The sequence below is a fragment of the Salvelinus sp. IW2-2015 genome, linkage group LG28 (genome assembly GCF_002910315.2).
Source record: "Salvelinus sp. IW2-2015 linkage group LG28, ASM291031v2, whole genome shotgun sequence".
Classification (NCBI taxonomy): domain Eukaryota; kingdom Metazoa; phylum Chordata; class Actinopteri; order Salmoniformes; family Salmonidae; genus Salvelinus; species Salvelinus sp. IW2-2015.
Window position 1 is genome coordinate 28,820,972 of NC_036868.1, and position 20,284 is coordinate 28,841,255.

Below are 20,284 nucleotides of genomic sequence, written 5' to 3' on the forward strand. Positions count from 1 at the left end.
GCGTTTGTTCAGGAAGGAGAGCTTCGCGCCACTTTGCTAGCTTTCCGTGCTAATTGACTGGAGAAGAGGACATTCTAAATCCAAACAACGATTGTTCTGGACAAAGGACCCCTTGTACAACATTCTGATGGAAGATCATCAAAGGTAGGACCCATTTTATGATGCTATTTCATATATCGGTCGAACATGTGAACTAGTAGTTTGCGCCCAGATTTTGGGCACGCTCTCGCCATAACGTAAACTGCATGTCGTAAAAAAGGGTTAGGGTTAGGGTCTAACACGGCGATTGCATTAAGAACTAGTGTATCTATCATTTCCTATACAACATGTATTTTTTAGTAATGTTTATGAATAGTTATTTGGTCAGAATATGTGAGTGTCAGAAAAATATCCGGACGTTGTGGGAAAAAGATGCTACGTTAGCACAATGTATAACCACTGATTTCAGCTCTAAATATGCACATTTTCGAACAAAACATAAGTGTATGTATAACCTGATGTTATAGGACTGTCATCTGATGAAGCTTATCAAGGTTAGTCAAATTATATATCTTTTGCTGGTTTGTTACGATCGCTAACTTTTGCTGATGGTAAATGGCTTGTGTTTCTGGCTATTGTGGTAAGCTAATATAATGCTATATTGTGTTTTCGCTGTAAATCGGAAATATTGGCTGGAATCACAAGATGCCCGTCTTTCATTTGCTGTACACCATGTATTTTTCAGAAATGTTTTATGATGAGTATTTAGGTATTTCACGTTGGTGTCTGTAATTACTCTGGCTGCTTCAGTGCTATTTCTGACGGTAGCTGTGATGGTAGCTGCAATGTAAAACTGATTTATACCTCAAATATACACATTTTTCGAACAAAACATCGATTTATTGTATAACATGTTATAAGTCATCTGATGAAGTTGGTTCTTGGTTAGTTAGGTTGGCTTTGTGCATGCTACCTGTGCTGTGAAAAATGTCTGTCCTTTTTTGTATTTGGTGGTGAGCTAACATAAATATATGTGGTGTTTTCGCTGTAAAACATTWAAAAAAAATCGGACATGTTGACTGGATTCACAAGATGTGTATCTTTCATTTGCTGTATTGGACTTGTTAATGTGTGAAAGTTAAATATTTCTCCCCCCAAAAAATTGAATTTCGCGCTCTGCCTTTTCAGTGGAATGTGGGAGGAGTTCCGCTAGCGGAACACTGGGGCTAGACAGGTTAACCCGGAAGCTAGCCACACCAATGTGTCGGAGGAAACACCATACACCTGGCGACCGTGTCAGCGTGCACTGCACCCGACCAGCTACAGGAGTCGCAAGTGCGCGATGGGAGGGCATCCCTGCCGGCCAAACCCTCCCCTAGCCCGGAAGATGCTGGGTCAATTGTGCGCCGCCCCATGGGTCTCCCGGTCGTGGCCGGCTGCGACAGAGCCTGGAGATGAACCCAGAATCTGTAGTTGCACAGCTAGCCTTAGACCACTGCGCCACTCAGGAGAGCCATGTCCTTTCTCTTAGTTGTCTGTTTCCTTGCACTTGTTCTGTGAGAGTGAGCTTCTGAGGAGGCTAATCAGCCGTGTCGACGCTCCCATCGTGGGTAGGAGGGCCGTGTAGACAACCGGTGACTTGAAAAGAATAACTGGGTGGTCCTGCTTGAATTCACCTTCCTAGATACAGTAATCAACCGTAGCATTGATTGAGGGGTTCCTTGACAAAGAGGTTCCTTTGTCTTCCTCAAACTCGTGTTTCATTTCGCGGCTGCAGCGCATGGTCAACTTAGTCTGATATGTAAATTCTTAGCGCACATGTTTTATACCCTCGGGTCAAAAGGGGCGTTTCCGTCTTTATGACATGCTCTCTGGGTTCCCTGGGGCGTAGCTAGTTACAGGGCAAGGTATTAGAACWTACTATGATCTCGTCTAGACAACTAAAATCACAGTTCTCTTTGATCTGGATATTTTCTACACAACAAAAAGGATGTAAACATCATATACACATGATAACTCTTCAAGTTACAATGTTTTCGTTATAACGTCTTCATTTAAGTTAATGACATCACAAAAATCGACATTCATTTTCATATTCCATCCATGATTGTGTTACCACCATTTTGGCTGAAATATAATGTCCAAAAGTCAATTTATTTGATGTTCTGGAGTTTTGGGCTGTAAACTCTTCCTAAGGCACACAGACATTCCAGTCTCACGTTACAGACCAGAAGGGAGTTGGCTGCTGCCTTAAAATGTACGATGGGCGTGAGGTCATAAACCCCCCGACCAATCCCTCTATACCTCACCCCCTGTACGGGAGGAAGAGATCTCTCTGTAGAACCATGATCCACTGTAACCTGATCCTCATAGGTCAGTCAGGACACAGCCTTGTAATGGTAGAATGACTTAGCTGGATCATTTGATAATATCTAAACAGTGCTTTCTGCCGTAGCTACACAGTAGTCTGGTTCTGCTGTTTTGGGGGATTGGTATAGCTTACCACACTCACTGCTTGTAGTTAATTGTATATATTGATGCTGAAGGAGCAGAGCCTATATCGCCAAGACCTGCATTATTCAATAAATGGTTAAACATGTTTCTATGTGGTGTTTCCTTTCTGAAATAAGATGTATCATTGGTGGCTAGGGATCAGTGTTTTCCACAAGTACATAACCAGCCAGGCCACCCGGGTTAAATTTTTTAGCAGAAGGAGCTCTATTTTGGTGGCCTCTGGTACATTCTAATGCCTTGATTCCATCTGAAATACACAGCAAAATGATTGAATACTTTATCAAGTTTACCTCCCAGATTGGATACATTAGTAGTGGTATTGTGTAGAAAGACATGACTTTACAATTTAAATGACAGAAAATGTATGAACTTAGTGTATTTTTTTGTTGTTTTAGACATGGTCTAGGCCTATATGATCAGGACAATGTTCTATGTAAGAGAGCTTTGAAATAAAAATCTGATTTGGAGGGCCAGGCTTTGAAAAGAAAATATGCTGTAATAATAAACAATACCGTCTGGGTTTTCCCATCAGTCTCCTGATTGTCCCCCACTCCACACGGATCAACTTCCTGGTCTTCAGGTTAGGAAAGGACTCTTTCAGACACAGGCAGAAGTCATTGTCCCCTTCAAATAAAGGTCTGGAAGGAGAAAAAGTTGGCAGAGCTCAATGGAATAAAGAACTTAGAATAACTCACTGTGAAAGTATGTAATACAGCTTACCTGTCTATGTTAGAGTAAAACCACTCGTAGATGCACCATTTGTGTGCTTTAGGCAGTTTGAGGAGGTTTCTCAATCGCTGACGGATTCTCTGAGACACTTTCTTATCTGGGGTTGTCACAGCAGTAAACTTCTACAAGAAAACATACCAAACAAATTAACAAGAATTAAGTTAGAGACATCTAGGTTAATCAGATCCTGACAAGTTGATAAATGATAGGCAATGATTCACATTACTTCTTTATGATTTAAAAATATATGCAAATATACTAAAATGGTGTTGGAGAAGGCAGACGTTTTACGTGTTCAACCGATTGTGTTTTTTGGGTCGTTTATTTGCGTTTTCTGTAACACATTATTTTACTTATTTTGTACAGTTGAAGTCGGAAGTTTACATACACCTTAGCCAAATACATTTAAACTCAGTTTCACAAGTCCTGACATTTAATCCTAGTAAAAATGTCCTGTCTTAGGTCAGTTAAGATCACCATTTTATTTTAAGAACGTGAAATGTCAGAATAATAGTAGAGAGAATGATTTATTTCAACTTTTATCACATTCCCAGTGAGTCAGAAGTTAACACACTCAATAAGTATTTGGTAGCATTGCATTTAAATAGTTTAACTTGGGTCAAACATTTCAGGTAGCCTTCCACAAGCTTCACACAATAAGTTGGGTGAATTTTGGCCCATTCCTGCTGACAGAGCTAGTGTAACTGAGTCAGGTTTGTAGGCCTCCTTGCTCACACAAGCTTTTTCAGGTCTCCCCACACATTTTCTATAGGATTGAGGTCAGGGCTTTGTGATGGCCACTCCAAAACCTTGACTTTGTTGTCCATTTTGCCACAACTTTGGAATTATGCTTGGGGTCATTGTCCATTTGGAAGACCCATTTGCAACCAAGCTCTAACTTCCTGACTGATGTCTTGAGATGTTGCTTCAATATATCCACATAATTTTCCTCCTCATGATGCTATCTATTTTGTTTAGTGCCTCATGATGCTGCCACCCCCGTGCTTCACGGTTGGGATGGTGTTCTTCGGTTTGCAAGCATCCCCCATTTTCCTCCAAACATAACGATAGTCATTATGGCCAAACAGTTCTATTTTTGTTTCATCAGACCAGAGGACATTTCTCCAAAAAGTACAATCTTTGTCCCCATGTGCAGTTGCAAATCGTAGTCTCGCTTTTTTATGTCGGTTTTGGAGCAGTGGCTTCTTCCATGCTAAGCAGCCTTTCAGGTTATGTCGATATAGGACTCCTTTTACTGTGGATAAAGATACTTTTGTACCCGTTTCCTCTAGCATCTTCACAAGGTCCTTTGCTGTTGTTCTGGGATTGATTTGCACTTTTCGCACCAAGGTATGTTCATCTCTAGGAGACAGCACGCTTCTCCTTCCTGAGCGGTATAACGGCTGCGGGGTCCCATGGTGTTTATACTTGCGTACTATTGTTTGAACAGATTAACGTGGTACCTTCAGGAATTTGGAAATTGCTCCCAAGGATGAAGCAGACTTGTGGTGGTCTACAATTATTTCAGGTAATCAGGTCTTGGCTGATTTGTTTTGATTGTCCCATGATGTCAAGCAAAGAGGCACTGAGTTTGAAGGTAGTCCTTAAAAACATCCACAGGTACACCTCCAATTGACTCAAATGGTGTCAATTAGCCTGTCAGAAGCTTCTAAAGCCATGACATCATTTTCTGGAATTTTCCAAGCACAGTCAACTTAGTGTATGTAAACTTCTGACCCACTGGAATTGTGATAGTGAATTATAAGTGAAATAATCTGCCTGTAAACAATTGTTGGAAAAATGACTTGTGTCATGCACAAAGTACATGTCCTAACCGACTTGCCAAAACTATAGTTTGTTAACAAGAAATTTGTGGAGTGGTTGAAAAACCGAGTTTAAATGACTCCAACCTAAGTGTATGTAATCTTCCGACTTCAACTGTACATAATGTTGCCGCTACCGTCTCTTATGACCAAAAATAACTTCTGGACATCAGGATTGTGATTTCTGCCAGTCCGTGGTGAGTAACCTTTTTTCCCCTTTAACGAGCCTGACGTGAATGATATACTGCGTTCTCTGAACAGGCACAGATCCCCGTGATTTGCGTGAAGAGGAGGTGGAGAAATAGGGGCCAAATGGTTGGCTGCCTTCTGAGTAATCGTAGGCGATCAAAAAACCTTCCTTCCATTTTGATAACAATCTTTGGAGAATAAAATCAATGACCTACGCACAAGATTAAAATACCAACAGGACATTAAAAAGTATAATATCTTATGCTTCACGGATTCGTGGCTGAACGGCGACATTATCAACATACAGCTGGCTGGTTATACGCTGTACCGGCTGGATAGAAGAGGCGTTTGGTAAGACAAGGGGCGGCGGACTATGTATTTTGCTCGCCTGAGGTAGAGTATCTCATAAGCTGTAGACCACATTATCTGTATTTTTCATAGCTGTTTACATACCACCACAGTCAAAGGCTGGCACCAAGACAGCATTGAATGAGCTGTATTCCGCCATAAGCAAACAAGAAAATGCTCACCCAGAMGCGGCACTCCTAGAAGCCGGGGACTTTAACGCAGGGAAACTTAAATCCGTATTACCAAATTTCTACCAGCATGTCAAATGTGCAACCAGAGGAAAAACATTCTGGACAACCTTCACTCCAAACACAGACGCATACAAAGCTCTCCCTCGCCCTCCATTTGGCAAATCTGAAAATAATTATATCCTCCTGATTACAAGCAAAAATTAAAGCAGGAAGCACCAGTGACTAGATCAATAAAAAAGTGGTCAGATGAGGCAGATGCTAAGCTACAGGAATGTTTTGCTAGCACAGACTGGAATATGTGCCGGGATTCCTCRGATGGCATTGAGGAGTACACAACAGTCACTGGCTTCATCAATAAGTGCATCGATGACGTCCTCCCCACAGTCACCGTACGTACATACTCCAACCAGAAGCCATGTATTACATGCAACATCCGCARTGAGCTAAAGGCTAGAGCTGCCYCTTTCAAGGAGCGGGACTCTAACCAGGAAGCTAATAAGAAATCTTGATATGCCCTCCGACGAACCATCGAACAGGCAAAGAATCAATACAGGACTAAYATCGAATCGTACTACACCGACTGACACTCGTCGGATGTGGCAGGGCTTGCAAATCATTAGARTACAAAGGGAAGCACAGCCGAGAGCCGCCCAGTGACACGAGCCTACAAGACGAGTAAGGGTGTGKTCACACTCTCCGAAGCCGATGTGAGTAAGACRTTCAAACAGGTCAACATTCACAAGGCCGCAGGGCCAGACGGATTACCAGGACTAATACTGCGAGCAAGCGCTGACCAATTGGCAAGTGCCTTCACTGACWWTTTTAACCTCTCCCTGTCTGAGTCTGTAATACCAACATGTTTACAGCAGACCACCATAGTGCCTGTGCCCAAGAACACCAATGTAACCTGCCTAAATMACTACCAACCCGTAGCACTCACGTCTGTAGCCATGAAGTGCTTTGAAAGGCTGATCATGGCTCACATTAACACCATTATTCCAGAAAGCCTAGACCCACTCCAATTTGCATACCGACCCAACAGATCCACAGATGATGCAATCTCTACTGCCCTTTCACACCTGGACAAAAGGAACACCTGTGTGAGAATGCTATTCATTGACTACAGCTCAGCGTTCAACACCATAGTGCCCTCAGAGCTCATCACTAAGCTAAGGATCCTGGGACAAAACACCTCCCTCTGCAACTGAATCCTGGACTTCCTGATGAGCCGCTCCCAGGTGGTGAGGGTAGACAGCAACACATCCGCCACGCTGCTCCTCAACACAGGGGCCCCTCAGGGATGCGTGCTCGGTCCCCCCGTTTCTCCCTGTTCACTCACGACTGRACGGCCAGGCACGATTCCAACACCATCATTAAGTTTGCTGATGACACAACAATGGTACCCCTGATCACCGACAACGATGAGACAGCCTATAGGGAGGGAACTCTACCTACATGTACATATTACCTCAACTAACCGGTACCCCCGTGTATAGTCTCGCTATTGTTATTTTACTGCTACTCTTTAATTAATTGTTACTTTTATTACTTATTATTATCCTTCTTTTTTTTTTWRWSRYRWMTMMMMMWMYGGSMCMRYWYWYWYKYRWTRWCWSTAAGGTTGATACACCTGTTATATTCGGCGCATGTGACTAATTTGATTTGAAGAGAGATTGCATTGCCCAGCTGTGTGAGCTGGAGCCCTTACCTGGGGCACAGAGGTGACCCTTTGGCTCCTTCTAGGGGATCTGGATGGGAGGCGCTGCTCCTCCTCTTCCCTGAACAGTCTGCTTCTCTTGGAGCTCCGCGTCGGCTGGACACAGGGAGGGCAGGGTCAGCATATAGGTAATAAGTTACCATGTTTTTAAAATGTGCAGATAGATGGGGTAGGAAAGTTTAATAAGCAAAACTAAGATGAAACTGGGGCACTGATTTGTTAAAAATACAAATGAAGTGTCAACATGGTAGAATTGATTGTGCAAATCAGACCAATGATGGTTATTTGAACAGAAAGACAAACTGCTCATGGGTAGTAAAAAAACTAAAAGTGATAGTTACATAGTGATATCATTTGATAATTATATAGACAATATCACATTCTTGCGCTAGTTGGCTATTTTTCCTTCATAGCTTGTTCCCCATCTTTTTAAAAAAGATAGCCAATTTGTTTTCAGCACTTTGATTTCCATGACTGATAAAAAAGTGTTCTCATGGCTATCTTGTCCCTCTGCAGCAGAGATATGGTGAGCAATATGTTTGAAGCATTGAATCGCAATAAAATCACAGCATCAAATTGCAATACATACAGTATACAGTTTTTTACTATTTCCTACATTGTAGAATAACAGTGAAGACATCAAAACTTTGAAATGACATGGAATCATGAGGTAACTTAAAATTATAAATATATTTTTGATTCTTCATAGTAGCCACCCTTTGTCTTGACAGTTTCGCACACTTTTGGCATTCTCTTAACCAGCTTCACCTGGAATGCTTTTCCAACAGTCTTGAAGGAGTTCCCACATATGCTGAGCACTTGTTGGCTGCTTTTCCTTCACTCTGCAGGCCAACTCATCCCAAACCATCTCAATTGGGTTGAGGTCTGGTGATTGTGGAGGCCAGGTCATCTGATGCAGCACTCCATCACTCTCCTTCTTGGTCAAATAGCCATTACACAGCCTAGATGTGTTTTGGGTCATTGTCCTGTTGAAAAACAAATGATAGTGGGACTAAGTGCAATCCAGATGGGATGGCGTATCGCTGCAGAAAAGTGTGGTTGTCATGCTGGTTAAGTGTGCATTGAATTCAGACAGTGACACCAGCAAAGCACCCCCACACCTCCTCCATGCTTCAAGGTGGGAACTACGCATGCGGAGATCATCCGTTCACCTACTCTGCGTCGCAATTTGTACTCAGACCAAAAGGACAGATTCCCACCGGTCTAATGTCCATTGCAGGTAGCCTAGTGGTTAGCATTGGGCCAGTAATCGAAAGGTTGCTGTATCGAATCACTAAGCTGACAAGGTAAAAATCTATCYRTCTGCCCCTGAACAAGGCAGTTAACCCACTGTTCCTCGGTAGGCCGTCATTGTAAATAAGAATTTGTTCTTAACTGACGTGCCTAGTTAGATGAAGGTTAAATAAAAAATWKAAAAATTGCTCATGTTTCTTGGCCCAAGCAAGTCTCTTTTTCTTATTGGTGTCTTTTAGTAGTGGTTTCTTTGCAGCAATTCGACCATGAAGGCCTGATTCACGCAGTCTCCTCTGGACAGTTGATGTTGAGATGCGTCTATACTTGAACTCTGTGAAGCATATATTATAATATTTGGGCTGCAATTTCTGAGGCTGGTAACTAATGAACTTGTCCTCTGCAGCAGAGGTAACTCTGGGTCTTCCTTTCCTGTGGAGGTTCTCATGAGAGCCAGTTTCATCATAGCGCTTGATGGTTTTTGCGACAGCACTTGAAACTTTCAAAGTTCTTGAAATTTTCCGCATTGACTGACCATGTCTTTAAGCAAAGAGAAACGACAGTCCATTACTTTTTTGAGCTGTTCTTGCCATAATATGGACTTGGTATTTTACCAAATAGGGCTATTTTCTGTATACCACCCCTACCTTGTCACAACACAACTGATTGGCTCAAACGCATTGAGGAAATAAAATCCACAAATTAACAAGGCACACCTGTTAATTGAAATGCATTTCAGGTGCATACCTCATGAAGCTGGTTGAGAGAATGCCAAAACTGTGCAAAGCTGTCATCAAGGCAAAGCYTGGCTATTTGAAGAAACTCAAATGTAAAATATATTTTGATTACTACATGATTCCATGTGTGTTATTTCATAGTGTTGATGTCTTCACTATTATTCTACAATGTAGAAAATAGTACACAAAAAAAATAAACTTGAATGAACAGGCGTGTCCAAACTTTTGACTGGAACTGTATATAAATCGTGAGAATCYCAATACATATCGTACCGGCACCAAAGTATTGTGATATCGCATCGTGAGGGCCGTGGCAATTCCCAGCCCAACTCATGGGAAGTGCTGATAAGAGTATCAGTGCCGACTTAATCAATAATGGTTGAATTACCAGAGATAAAATCCATAAGAGCCCTAAAGAGTTCCAAGGCATAGATGGGAGGAAGGGCTACATTGGTCATCTCACCGTTTCCATGGACACCAGGGTGTGTCGTCCTCTCGTGTTGTGAGCTTTTGTTTGCTTCTCATTCAAAGTATTTGACAGACTGCCCTCTGGAAATGTACAACATATGGCGTTATCAATAATAGATTAAACTCACAATACCCTGACAAGTCACAACTGCTCCCTCATTGTTTAGACAGTCTATTTTCCCAAACTTTGAAGTATCCCCCTTTCCCAGTCTCCTTCCTTCATGACCATTGATACAGTGGCTTGCGAAAGTATTCACCCCTTTGGCATTTTTCCTATTTTGTTGCCTTACAACCTGGGATTAAAATAGATTTTTTTGGGGGGGGGTTGTATCACTTGATTTACACAACATGCTTACCACTTTGAAGATGCAAAATATTTTTTATTGTAAACAAACAATAAAGACAACAAAAAAATCTGAAAACTTGAGCGTGCATAACTATTCACCCCCCAAAGTCAATACTTTGTAAAGCCACCTTGTGCAGCAAAAACAGCTGCAAGCCTCTTGGGGTATGACTATAAGCTTGGCACATCTAGCCGCTGGGATTTTTGCCCATTCAAGGGAAAAAAAACTGCTCCAGCTCCTTCAAGTTGGATGGGTTCCGCTGTTGTACAGCAATCTTTAAGTCATACAACAGAATCTCAATTGGATTGAGGTCTGGGCTTTGAGTAGGCCATTCCAATAGATTAAAATGTTTCCCCTTAAACCACTCAAGCGTTGCTTTAGCAGTATGCTTAGGGTCATTGTCCTACTGGAAGGTGAACCTCCGTCCCAGTCTCAAATCTCTGGAAGATTGAAACACGTTTCCCTCAAGAATTTCCCTGTATTTAGCGCCATCCATCATTCCTTCAATTCTGACCAGTTTTCCAGTCCCCGCAAATGAWAAACATCCCCACAGCAAGATGCTGCCACAACAATTCACTGTGGGGATGGTGTTCTCAGGGTGATGAGAGGTGTTGGGTTTGCGCCAGACATAGCGTTTTCCTCGATGGCCAAAAAGCTCAATTTCAGTCTCATCTGACCAGAGTACCTTCTTCCATATGTTTGGGGAGTCTCCCAACTGCCTTTTGGTGAACACCAAACGTGTTTGCTTATTTTTTTCTTTAAGCAATGGCTTTTTTCTGGCCACTCTTCCGTAAAGCCCAGCTCTGTGGAGTGTACGGCTTAAAGTGGTCCTATGGACAGATACTACAATCTCCACTGTGGAGCTTTGCAGCTCCTTCAGGGTTATCTTTGGTCATAGGAACAACGAATTTGTGCATGAGACATGCAGTTTGACTTTTCGAACATCACTGACTTTGTGATTTGACCTCGTTGACCATCAGATGCAGGTACCATCAGTCCAGTAAAATAAAAAAGCTAATAATTTCAATTCATGTTCCACAGTGCCTCACAAGTGCTAAACCAACTGATATATTTCATCAAAGCTCGAGTTTTGAAAAATAATATGGTCTGATTTACAATATTGGCAGGCCAATCATAAACTCAATATGCTGTGATAATGTATTAGGCCTACTGCCCAAACCTCATTCCTACAAAACTGTTTGTGTGAGGTTAAGGTAAAACTGCGAAAGTGATCTTGACTCAGAAAAGGTTGGTGACCACTGGCCTAACACTTTTCGGGCAATTGAAAGGTATCAACAACGTAACCTATGCCTACCTGGTAGAATCACACATACTTGCATTAATCCAGTGGCCATTTGTGTAGAAAACTCCATCACACGTGTGCTACAACACCACTAGACACACAACAGTCTGGATGGTGCGCACCTGAACTAAAAAGGTAACTACACACAAAAAAGACCTCAATGTGGTTTAAGCATTGTTGTTCACTTAGAAAGACAACAAAATTGGATGTTCTATTAAATAGTGATTGGGATTTTTTTTTGTCACAACAGGTGTAGACTTCACAGTAAATGCTTGTTTACGAGCCCTTCCCAACATGGCAGAGTTTAAAGATAAAAATAGTAAGGAACAGGAAGAAAATAAAATACACAAGAATGGAGCTATTCATAGTTCATAGTTCACACACACGGACCTTTTCCACATTATTGTGTTGCAGCCTGAATTAAAAATAGTATAAATTAAGATGTTTGTGTCACTGGTCTACACACAATACCCCATAATGTCAAAGTGGAATTTTTTGTTATATTTTTTGTTCTGTTTTGTATATATATACATACAGTGGGGAGAACAAGTATTTGACACACTGCCGATTTTGCAGGTTTTCCTACTTACAAAGCATGTAGAGGTCTGTAATTTTTTATCATAGGTACACTTCAACTGTGAGACGGAATCTAAAACAAAAATCCAGAAAATCACATTGTATGATTTTTAAGTAATTAATTTGCATTTTATTGCATGACATAAGTATCTTATAAAAAACAATCAATCAATCATAATCACTAGTTAACTACACATGGTTGATGAAACTACTAGTTTATCTAGGGTGTCCTGCGTTGCATGTAATCGATGCGGTGCGTATCGTTGCTCCAATGTGTACCTAACCATAAACATCAATGCATTTCTTAAAATCAATACACAGAAGTATATATTTTTAAACCTGCATATTTAGCCAAAAGAAATCCAGGTTAGCAGGCAATATTAACGAGGTGAAATTGTGTCACTTCTCTTGCGTTCATTGCACGCAGTAAGTGTATATGCTACAATTTGGGCCGCCTATTTTGGCAGAACTTTACATAATTATGACATAACATTGAAGGTTGTACAATGTAACAGGAATATTTAGACTTATGGATGCCACCCGTAAGATAAAATACGGAGCGATTACGTATTTTACTGAAAGAATAAAGGTCTTGTTTTCGAGATGATAGTTTCTGGATTCGACCATATTAATGACCTAAGGCTCATATTTCTGTGTGTTATTATGTAATAACTAAGTCTATGATTTCATAGAGCCGTCTGACTGAGCGGTGGTAGGCACCAGCAGGCTCGTAAGCATTCATTCAAACAGCACTTTCCTGCGTTTTGCCAGAAGCTCTTCGCTGTGCTTCAAGCCTATCAACTCCCGAGATTAGGCTTGTGTAACCGATGTGAAATGGCTAGCTAGTTAGCGGGGTGCGCGCTAATAGCGTTTCAAACGTCACTCGCTCTCAGACTTGGAGTAGTTATTCCCCTTGCTCTGCATGGTTAACGCTGCTTTGAGGGTGGCTGTTGTCGTTGTGTTCCTGGTTCGAGCCCAGGTAGGGGCGAGGACTTGGGACGGAAGCTATACTGTTACACTGGCAATACTAAAGTGCCTAWAAGAACATCCAATAGTCAAAGGTATATGAAATACAAATCGTAGAGAGAGAAATAGTCCTATAATTCCTATAACAACTACAACCTAAAACTTCTTACCTGGTAATATGGAAGACTCATGCTAAAAAGAACCACCAGCTTTCATATGTTCTCATGTTCTGAGCAAGGAACTTAAACGTTAGCTTGCTTATCTTGGCACCATATTGCACTTCTATTCTTCTCCAACACTTTGTTTTTGCAGTTATTTAAACCAAATTGAACATGTTCATTATTTATTTGAAATATAAATTATTTTATTATGTATATAAGTTAATATTATACATCTATTCAGTATTGTTGTAATGTCATTATTACAAAAACATTTATTTGTATTTATATATATATATATATATATATATACACTGCTCAAAAAAATAAAGGAACACTAAACAACACAATGTAACTCCAATCTATCACACTTCTTGTGAATCAAACTGTCCACTTAGGAAGCAACCTGATTGACAATACATTTCACATGCTGTTGTGCAAATGGAATAGCAAAAGTGGAAATTATAGGCAATTAGCAGGACACCCCCAATAAAGGAGTGATTCTGCAGGTGGTGACCACAGACCACTTCTCAGTTCCTATGCTTCCTGGCTGATGTTTTGGTCACTTTTGAATGCTGGTGGTGCTCTCACTCTAGTGGTAGCATGAGACGGAGTCTACAACCCAACACAAGTGGCTCAGGTAGTGCAGCTCATCCAGGATGGCACATCAATGCGAGCTGTGGCAAGGTTTCTGTGTCTGTCAGCGTAGTGTCCAGGTGAGAGCATCGCTACCAAACAGGCCAGTACATCAGGAGACGTGGAGAGGCCGTAGGAGGGCAACAACCCACGCACAGGACCGCTACCTCGCCTTTGTGCAAGGAGAGCACTGCCAGAGCCCCGCAAAATGACCTCCAGCAGGCCACAAATTGCATGTGTCAGCATATGGTCTCACAAGGCTCTGAGGATCTCATCTCTGAGCTACTATGCAGTCAGGCTACCTCTGGCGAGCACATGGAGGGCTGTGCGGCCCCACAAAGAAATGCCACCCCACACCATGACTGACCCACCGCCAAACCGGTCATGCTGGAGGATGTTGCAGGCAGCAGAACGTTCTCCACGGCATCTCCAGACTCTGTCACGTCTGTCACATGTGCTCATGTGCTCAGTGTGAACCTGCTTTCATCTGTGAAGAGCACAGGGCGCCAGTGGCGAATTTGCCAAACTTTGTGTTCTCTGGCAAATGCCAAACGTCCTGCACGTGCTGGGCTGTAAGCACAACCCCCACCTGTGGACGTCGGGCCCTCATACCACCCTCATGGAGTCTGTTTCTGACCGTTTGAGCAGACATGCACATTTGTGGCCTGCTGGAGGTCATTTTGCAGGGCTCTGGCAGTGCTCCTCCTTGCATAAAGGCGGAGGTAGCGGTCCTGCTGCTGGGTTGTTGCCCTCCTACGGCCTCCTCCACGTCTCCTGATGTACTGGCCTGTCTCCTGGTAGCGCCTCCATGCTCTGGACACTACGCTGACAGACACAGCAACCTTCTTGCCACAGCTCGCATTGATGTGCCATCCTGGATGAGCTGCACTACCTGAGGCACTTGTGTGGGTTGTAGACTCCGTCTCATGCTACCACTAGAGTGAAAGCACCGCCAGCATTCAAAAATGACCAAAACATCAGCCAGGAAGCATAGGAACTGAGAAGTAGTCTGTGGTCACCACCTGCAGAACCTCCTTTATTGGGGTGTCTTGCTAATTGCTATAATTTCCACCTGTTGTCTATTCCATTTGCACAACAGCATGTGAAATTTATTGTCAATCAGTGTTGCTTCCTAAGTGGACAGTTTGATTTCACAGAAGTGTGATTGACTTGGAGTTACATTGTGTTGTTAAGTGTTCCCTTTATTTTTTTGAGCAGTTGTATACTATATATAAAAAAATTAAACCGGCCGATTGATCGGTATCGGCTTTTTTTGGTCCTCCAATAATCGGTATCGGCGTTAAAATCATATTCGGTCGACCTCTACTGGTAACTAATGAACTTATGCTCGGCAMCAGATGTAACTCTGCGTCTTCATTTCCAGTTTCATCATAGCGCTTGATGGTTTTTGCGACTGCACAAAAATTTGCCGGATTGGCTGACCATGTCTTAAAGTAACGATGGACTGTTGTTTCTCTTTGCTTATTTGAGCTGTTCTTGCCATAATATGAACTTGGTCTTTTACCAAATAGGGCTATCTTCTGTATACCACCCCGTACCTTGTCACAACACAACTGATTGGCTCAAACGCATTAAGGAAAGAAATTCCACAAATTAACAAGGCAATTAATTGAAATTCATTCTAGGTGACTACCTCATGAAGCTGGTTGAGAAAATGCCAAGAGTGTGCAAAGCTGTCATCAAGGCAAAGGGTGACTACTTTGAAAAAAATGGTCCCGTGTGGCTCAGTTGGTAGAGCATGGCGCTTGCAACGGGGGGACCAGGATGAATATGTATGAACTTCCAAATTTGTAAGTCGCTCTGGATAAGAGCGTCTGCTAAATGACTTAAATGTAAATGTAAATGTAAAAATTAAATATGAAATATATTTTGATTTGTTTACCACTTCTTTGGTTACTACATGATTCCATATGTGTTATGTCATAGTTTTGATGTCTTCACTATTATCCTACAATGTAAAAAAAGAWWWYAAAAAAAGAAAGAAAAACCCTGGAATGAGTAGGTGTATCCAAACTTTTGACTGGTACTGATAGAGATATACATACACATTTTTTWAAATATATTTTCCACTAACCCTTCCACCCATTCCCCTACTTGTAGTAAACAATACATAGGCTCCTACATACTATACACATTTTATGGACACAATCTATTTTTACAATAGTTATATTTTATTTGTTTTTAGTCCTGTTCTTCCTCTACCCTCAACCTCATCTATTTGTGATGTCTATACAGTTTGATTTATATTTGCCATATTTTTAACTGCTGTCTCACAAAAGTTCTGAACCTATATACATTTTACGGACACAGTATATTGCTATTASTCCCACCCTTCAGCTCCATTCAAACCCTTGCCATTTATTTCTTAACACCATCCATATTGGATTTCTATTTCCCATATATTTTTCAACTGTGCCGTTTCAGAAAAGTTCTGAACATTTCTATTCTCCTAGTTTCTACAGATTTTAAATTAAAGATAAACATTTTTGCTAAAAGTATTATATTATTGATCGATTGACTATAACTTTTCAGATCACCCAGTAGTGCTATCTGCAGGGTTAGCTCCAGGTAAATATTGCACAATTCTTCAGCCATTCCTGGACCTGACCAAAAGCAAGCTACATATGGACAGTAACAAAATAAATTATCTAATGACTGTCTCTTCGCAGAAAAATCTGCAGAGCTGGGAAGGTTGTATCCCCATATATATAACATTCTATTGGTTGCAAGAATTTTGTATAATAATTAAAATTGAAAAATTCTACGTTATGCGTATCAGTTCATAAACCATGTAATGTTTATATCGAAAATATCTACCCAACTATTTTTGCAATCTATATGGCACAGCTGTCAATTTTTTGGGCCTTAAATGAAACTGGTATACTTTATCACAATTTTGGTCTTTAATGCAGGGCAGACAAGTTCCTTATTTTTCCCCCYACTATTAAATCCAGTTTTTAGATGTTAACCCCCACACCAAATTAAAATCTAATATGGATGGCATTGTTTTGTTCTGGCTTTGCACACACACACATTTCCCCTACTTCCCATCCGGGGCAGCATGCAGGCCAATTTGCAAGGCTTATTAGCTATACAAACAGTTGTGAAACACAGAAAGGTGTGTGCGCAAAGTAGAGCTGGGCGATATGGACAACAAAAAATGTGTCCAGTTTGAGTGTTTGTTGCAGCTCGTTCCAGTCACTAGCTGCAGCGAACTAAATAGACGAGCGACTCAGAGATGTGTGCGCTTTGGGGACCTTTAACAGAATGTGATTGGCAGAACGGGTGTTGTATGTGGAGTTTGAGGGCTGCAGTAGATYTCTCATAGAACTGCAATACGTAACTTTTTGGGCGACCTGACCAAATTCACATCGAAATGTGAGTTATAGATCTGTCATTCTTATTGAAAGSAAGTCTAAGAAGCAGTAGATCTGTTCTGTGTGCGCTATTATTCACTATGCACCGCAGTGTTCTAGAATATTGAACCACTGGCTTACTTTGAATTCTCAGCCCAGCTGAAGGAATTTCTCCAACTTTTAACACATTCAAATTAATAGGTTGAGAATTGTGGGGAGGTGCGCAGATGGTAGTCTCAGAGCCTCGTAGCTATGTCACAATGGAACTTCGGAGTCAGAGTCTGTGGACTATGATTTACACTTTAGCCCAGGGACATCTGTATGCAAATACTAAAAGTGTTGTGACACAAAACAATGCTTATTGGAGAGAATGTCATCTTTATTAACCCAAGTAAGGGTCAACTATTGAGAAAGGCTACCTTGAACAGACAAAGGTAGATACAGATGGAAAGAATAGCAGGTCCTCTGATAGATTGTAGAGAGTTAAATTATAATGTTTGTTAAAGAGGCAATCTGCAGTCAAACATCAATTTTTGGGACTTAATTATATTTACCCATCAATTATTGAATAGAACTTATAAATGCTCATGAGTCTAACTGTCTCGTACCCCCATCAGAACACCGAATAAACTATATGCCTGTTTAAGGCAACATTTTGTAACATAGTAAATGTACAAAACAAAAACATGTATTGCCCGAGTAAAAAGTTGCTTAAAACTATTATTTTTATATCATGGATGGTCATTCCTTGCATCCATAGCTAGCTCTATGAATTTGAGATTTTAAATTTATTTTACCTTATTCTTTAAAAAAAAATGTTTATCCCATTTTCTCCCCAATTTCGTGGTATCTCATCGCTAGTAAACATTCACACGTCTCATCGCTACAAACTCCCGTACGGGCTCGGGAGAGACGAAGGTCGAAAGCCATGCGTCCTCCGAAGCACCACCCAACCAAGCCGCACTGCTTCTAACACAGCGCGCCTCCAACCCGGAAGCCAGCCGCACAATGTGTCGGAGAAACACCGTGTACCTGGCCCCCTTGGTTAGCGCGCACTGCGCCCCCGCCCGCCACAGGTCTGTCGCTGGAGCGAGATGAGACAAGGATATCCCTACCGGCCAAACCCTCCCTAACCCGGACGACGCTATGCCAATTGTGTGTCGCCCCACGGACCTCCCGGTCGCGGCCGGCTYCGACAGAGCCTGGGCGCGAACCCAGAGACTCTGGTGGCGCAGCTAGCACTGCGATGCAGTGCCCTAGACCACTGCGCCACCCGGGAGGCCCCTATTTTACCTTTATTTAACTAGGCATGTCAGTTAAGAACAAATTATTATTTACAATGAAGGCCTACCCCGGCCAAACGCTGGGCCAAATTGTGCAGCGCCATTATAACACCGAACCCAAACCGGCTGCGCGCGTGCGCCATCATGCATACATTTATTTTTCCCTCCCACACCAAACGCGATCACGACACGCAGCTTAAAATGTCAAAACAAACTCTGAACCAATGACATTAATTTGGGGACAGGTCGAAAAGCATTAAACATGTATGGCAATTTAGCTAGCTAGCTTGCACTTGCTAGCTAACGTTAATTTGTCCTATTTAGCTAGCTTGATGTTGCTAGCTAATTTGTCCTGGGATATAAACATTGACTTGCTATTTTTCCTTGAAATGCACAAGGACTTCTACTCCGACAATTAATCCACACATCAAACGGCCAACCGAATCGTGGCAGAACACTGACATTCCACTGCTCGGRGCGCGCGAGCAGTGTGGGTGCAATAATTGAATAACATGGATTTCTAAATGTATTTTGCGACGCTCGCGCACGCGTCCGGTCTGGTCAGCATGTTGGTACTCCCAATCACAACCGGATGTGATAGTCTGGATTCGAAACAGGGACTGTAGTGATGCACTGAGATGCAGTGCCTTAGACCACTGAGCCAATCAGGAGCCCACAAAATAGTTGACAGTCCACCCCATCCCTCAGCATTTTACCAAACACGGGCAGYGAATTTGCTTTGCTATTGTTCAACTGCAGATATACCCTCTAAATAATACCTAGGAAACTGGCAGTCATTGTGGCTTGGACAGGTTAACAGAAAAATGTCAGATGACAGCAAGCCAACACAGTATGACGCCTCACATCACCCACTAGACAGCTGTTCTGTCAGTGTCTTCAGATAAGACTGCTGAATAGGCGGTTTGTTTATAGATGATAGCAGCAAGAAACCTAACTATATATTTTAGGGAGCAGTGGATAATGTAAGCAACTAGCTAACTAAATGTGTTATTACAACAACAGTAAGCTAGACCTCTCATCGTGGTTGGGTAATTATTATCCCATAATTTAGCGTTAGTTACACCCTTGGCTCAAAAATGTGAGTGGATAAAAATTCAGAATTGAACAAAACAAAACTCAGCTAGCTAACATTASCTAGTTTAGTCTTTAGCTAWCGGACTACAAGGTTGCTATACTTTAACTAGCCATTATGACCATCGCCTAATTATGTTTAGTGTAGTTAGCTAACGTTAGCAGATAACTAGCTAGCTAACCTTAGTAACTAACAAGCATTAGCTCACTAGCTAGCTTTTGAGTCTAGAAATCGGGAGCTTACAAACACTTCATGGGGGGGTGCGACAAGTATTCAGTGAATAATAACCTATCAGGTTTTAAACAACAAATTACCTCACAGAATGGCATTGGTAGCTTAAACGTGTTGTAAAATTCGTGTTATTACTTACTCTCATCTYACAGCTGGTCCATCTCCGCCATCTTGAATTAGCCGCGCCGCTTTTTCAAAGATGTATTGTCAAGATGCATTCTGGGARAGAGGGTGTCTGGYGCATACAGCTAACTCAGCGGTCATCTTTATAATAAACCAGTACAATATTATTTTCAGGTATATAGTTTATGGAAAGCGATGTTCAAATTGGGTTACAATGAAATTAATGTATTTAGCTATAGTTGTATAGA

The 20,284-nt window shown here is 41.7% G+C and overlaps 1 protein-coding gene across 3 annotated transcripts in view; it reads right to left on the reverse strand.

The window, feature by feature from the left end:
• The window catches only part of LOC111954594 (protein lin-9 homolog), a 29,995-nt gene extending 9,849 nt beyond the window's left edge, over positions 1 to 20,146 (reverse strand). Inside the window, 5 exon segments of one of the 3 annotated variants that reach the window (XM_023974440.2) lie at positions 3,006 to 3,131; positions 3,214 to 3,344; positions 7,482 to 7,586; positions 9,942 to 10,027; positions 20,053 to 20,146. In XM_023974440.2, the coding sequence (XP_023830208.1) occupies positions 3,006 to 3,131; positions 3,214 to 3,344; positions 7,482 to 7,586; positions 9,942 to 10,027; positions 20,053 to 20,083 (479 nt within the window). In that variant the 5' untranslated portion in view covers positions 20,084 to 20,146. 3 annotated transcript variants of the gene reach the window in all.
• Between the last annotated feature and the right edge of the window lie 138 nt (positions 20,147 to 20,284).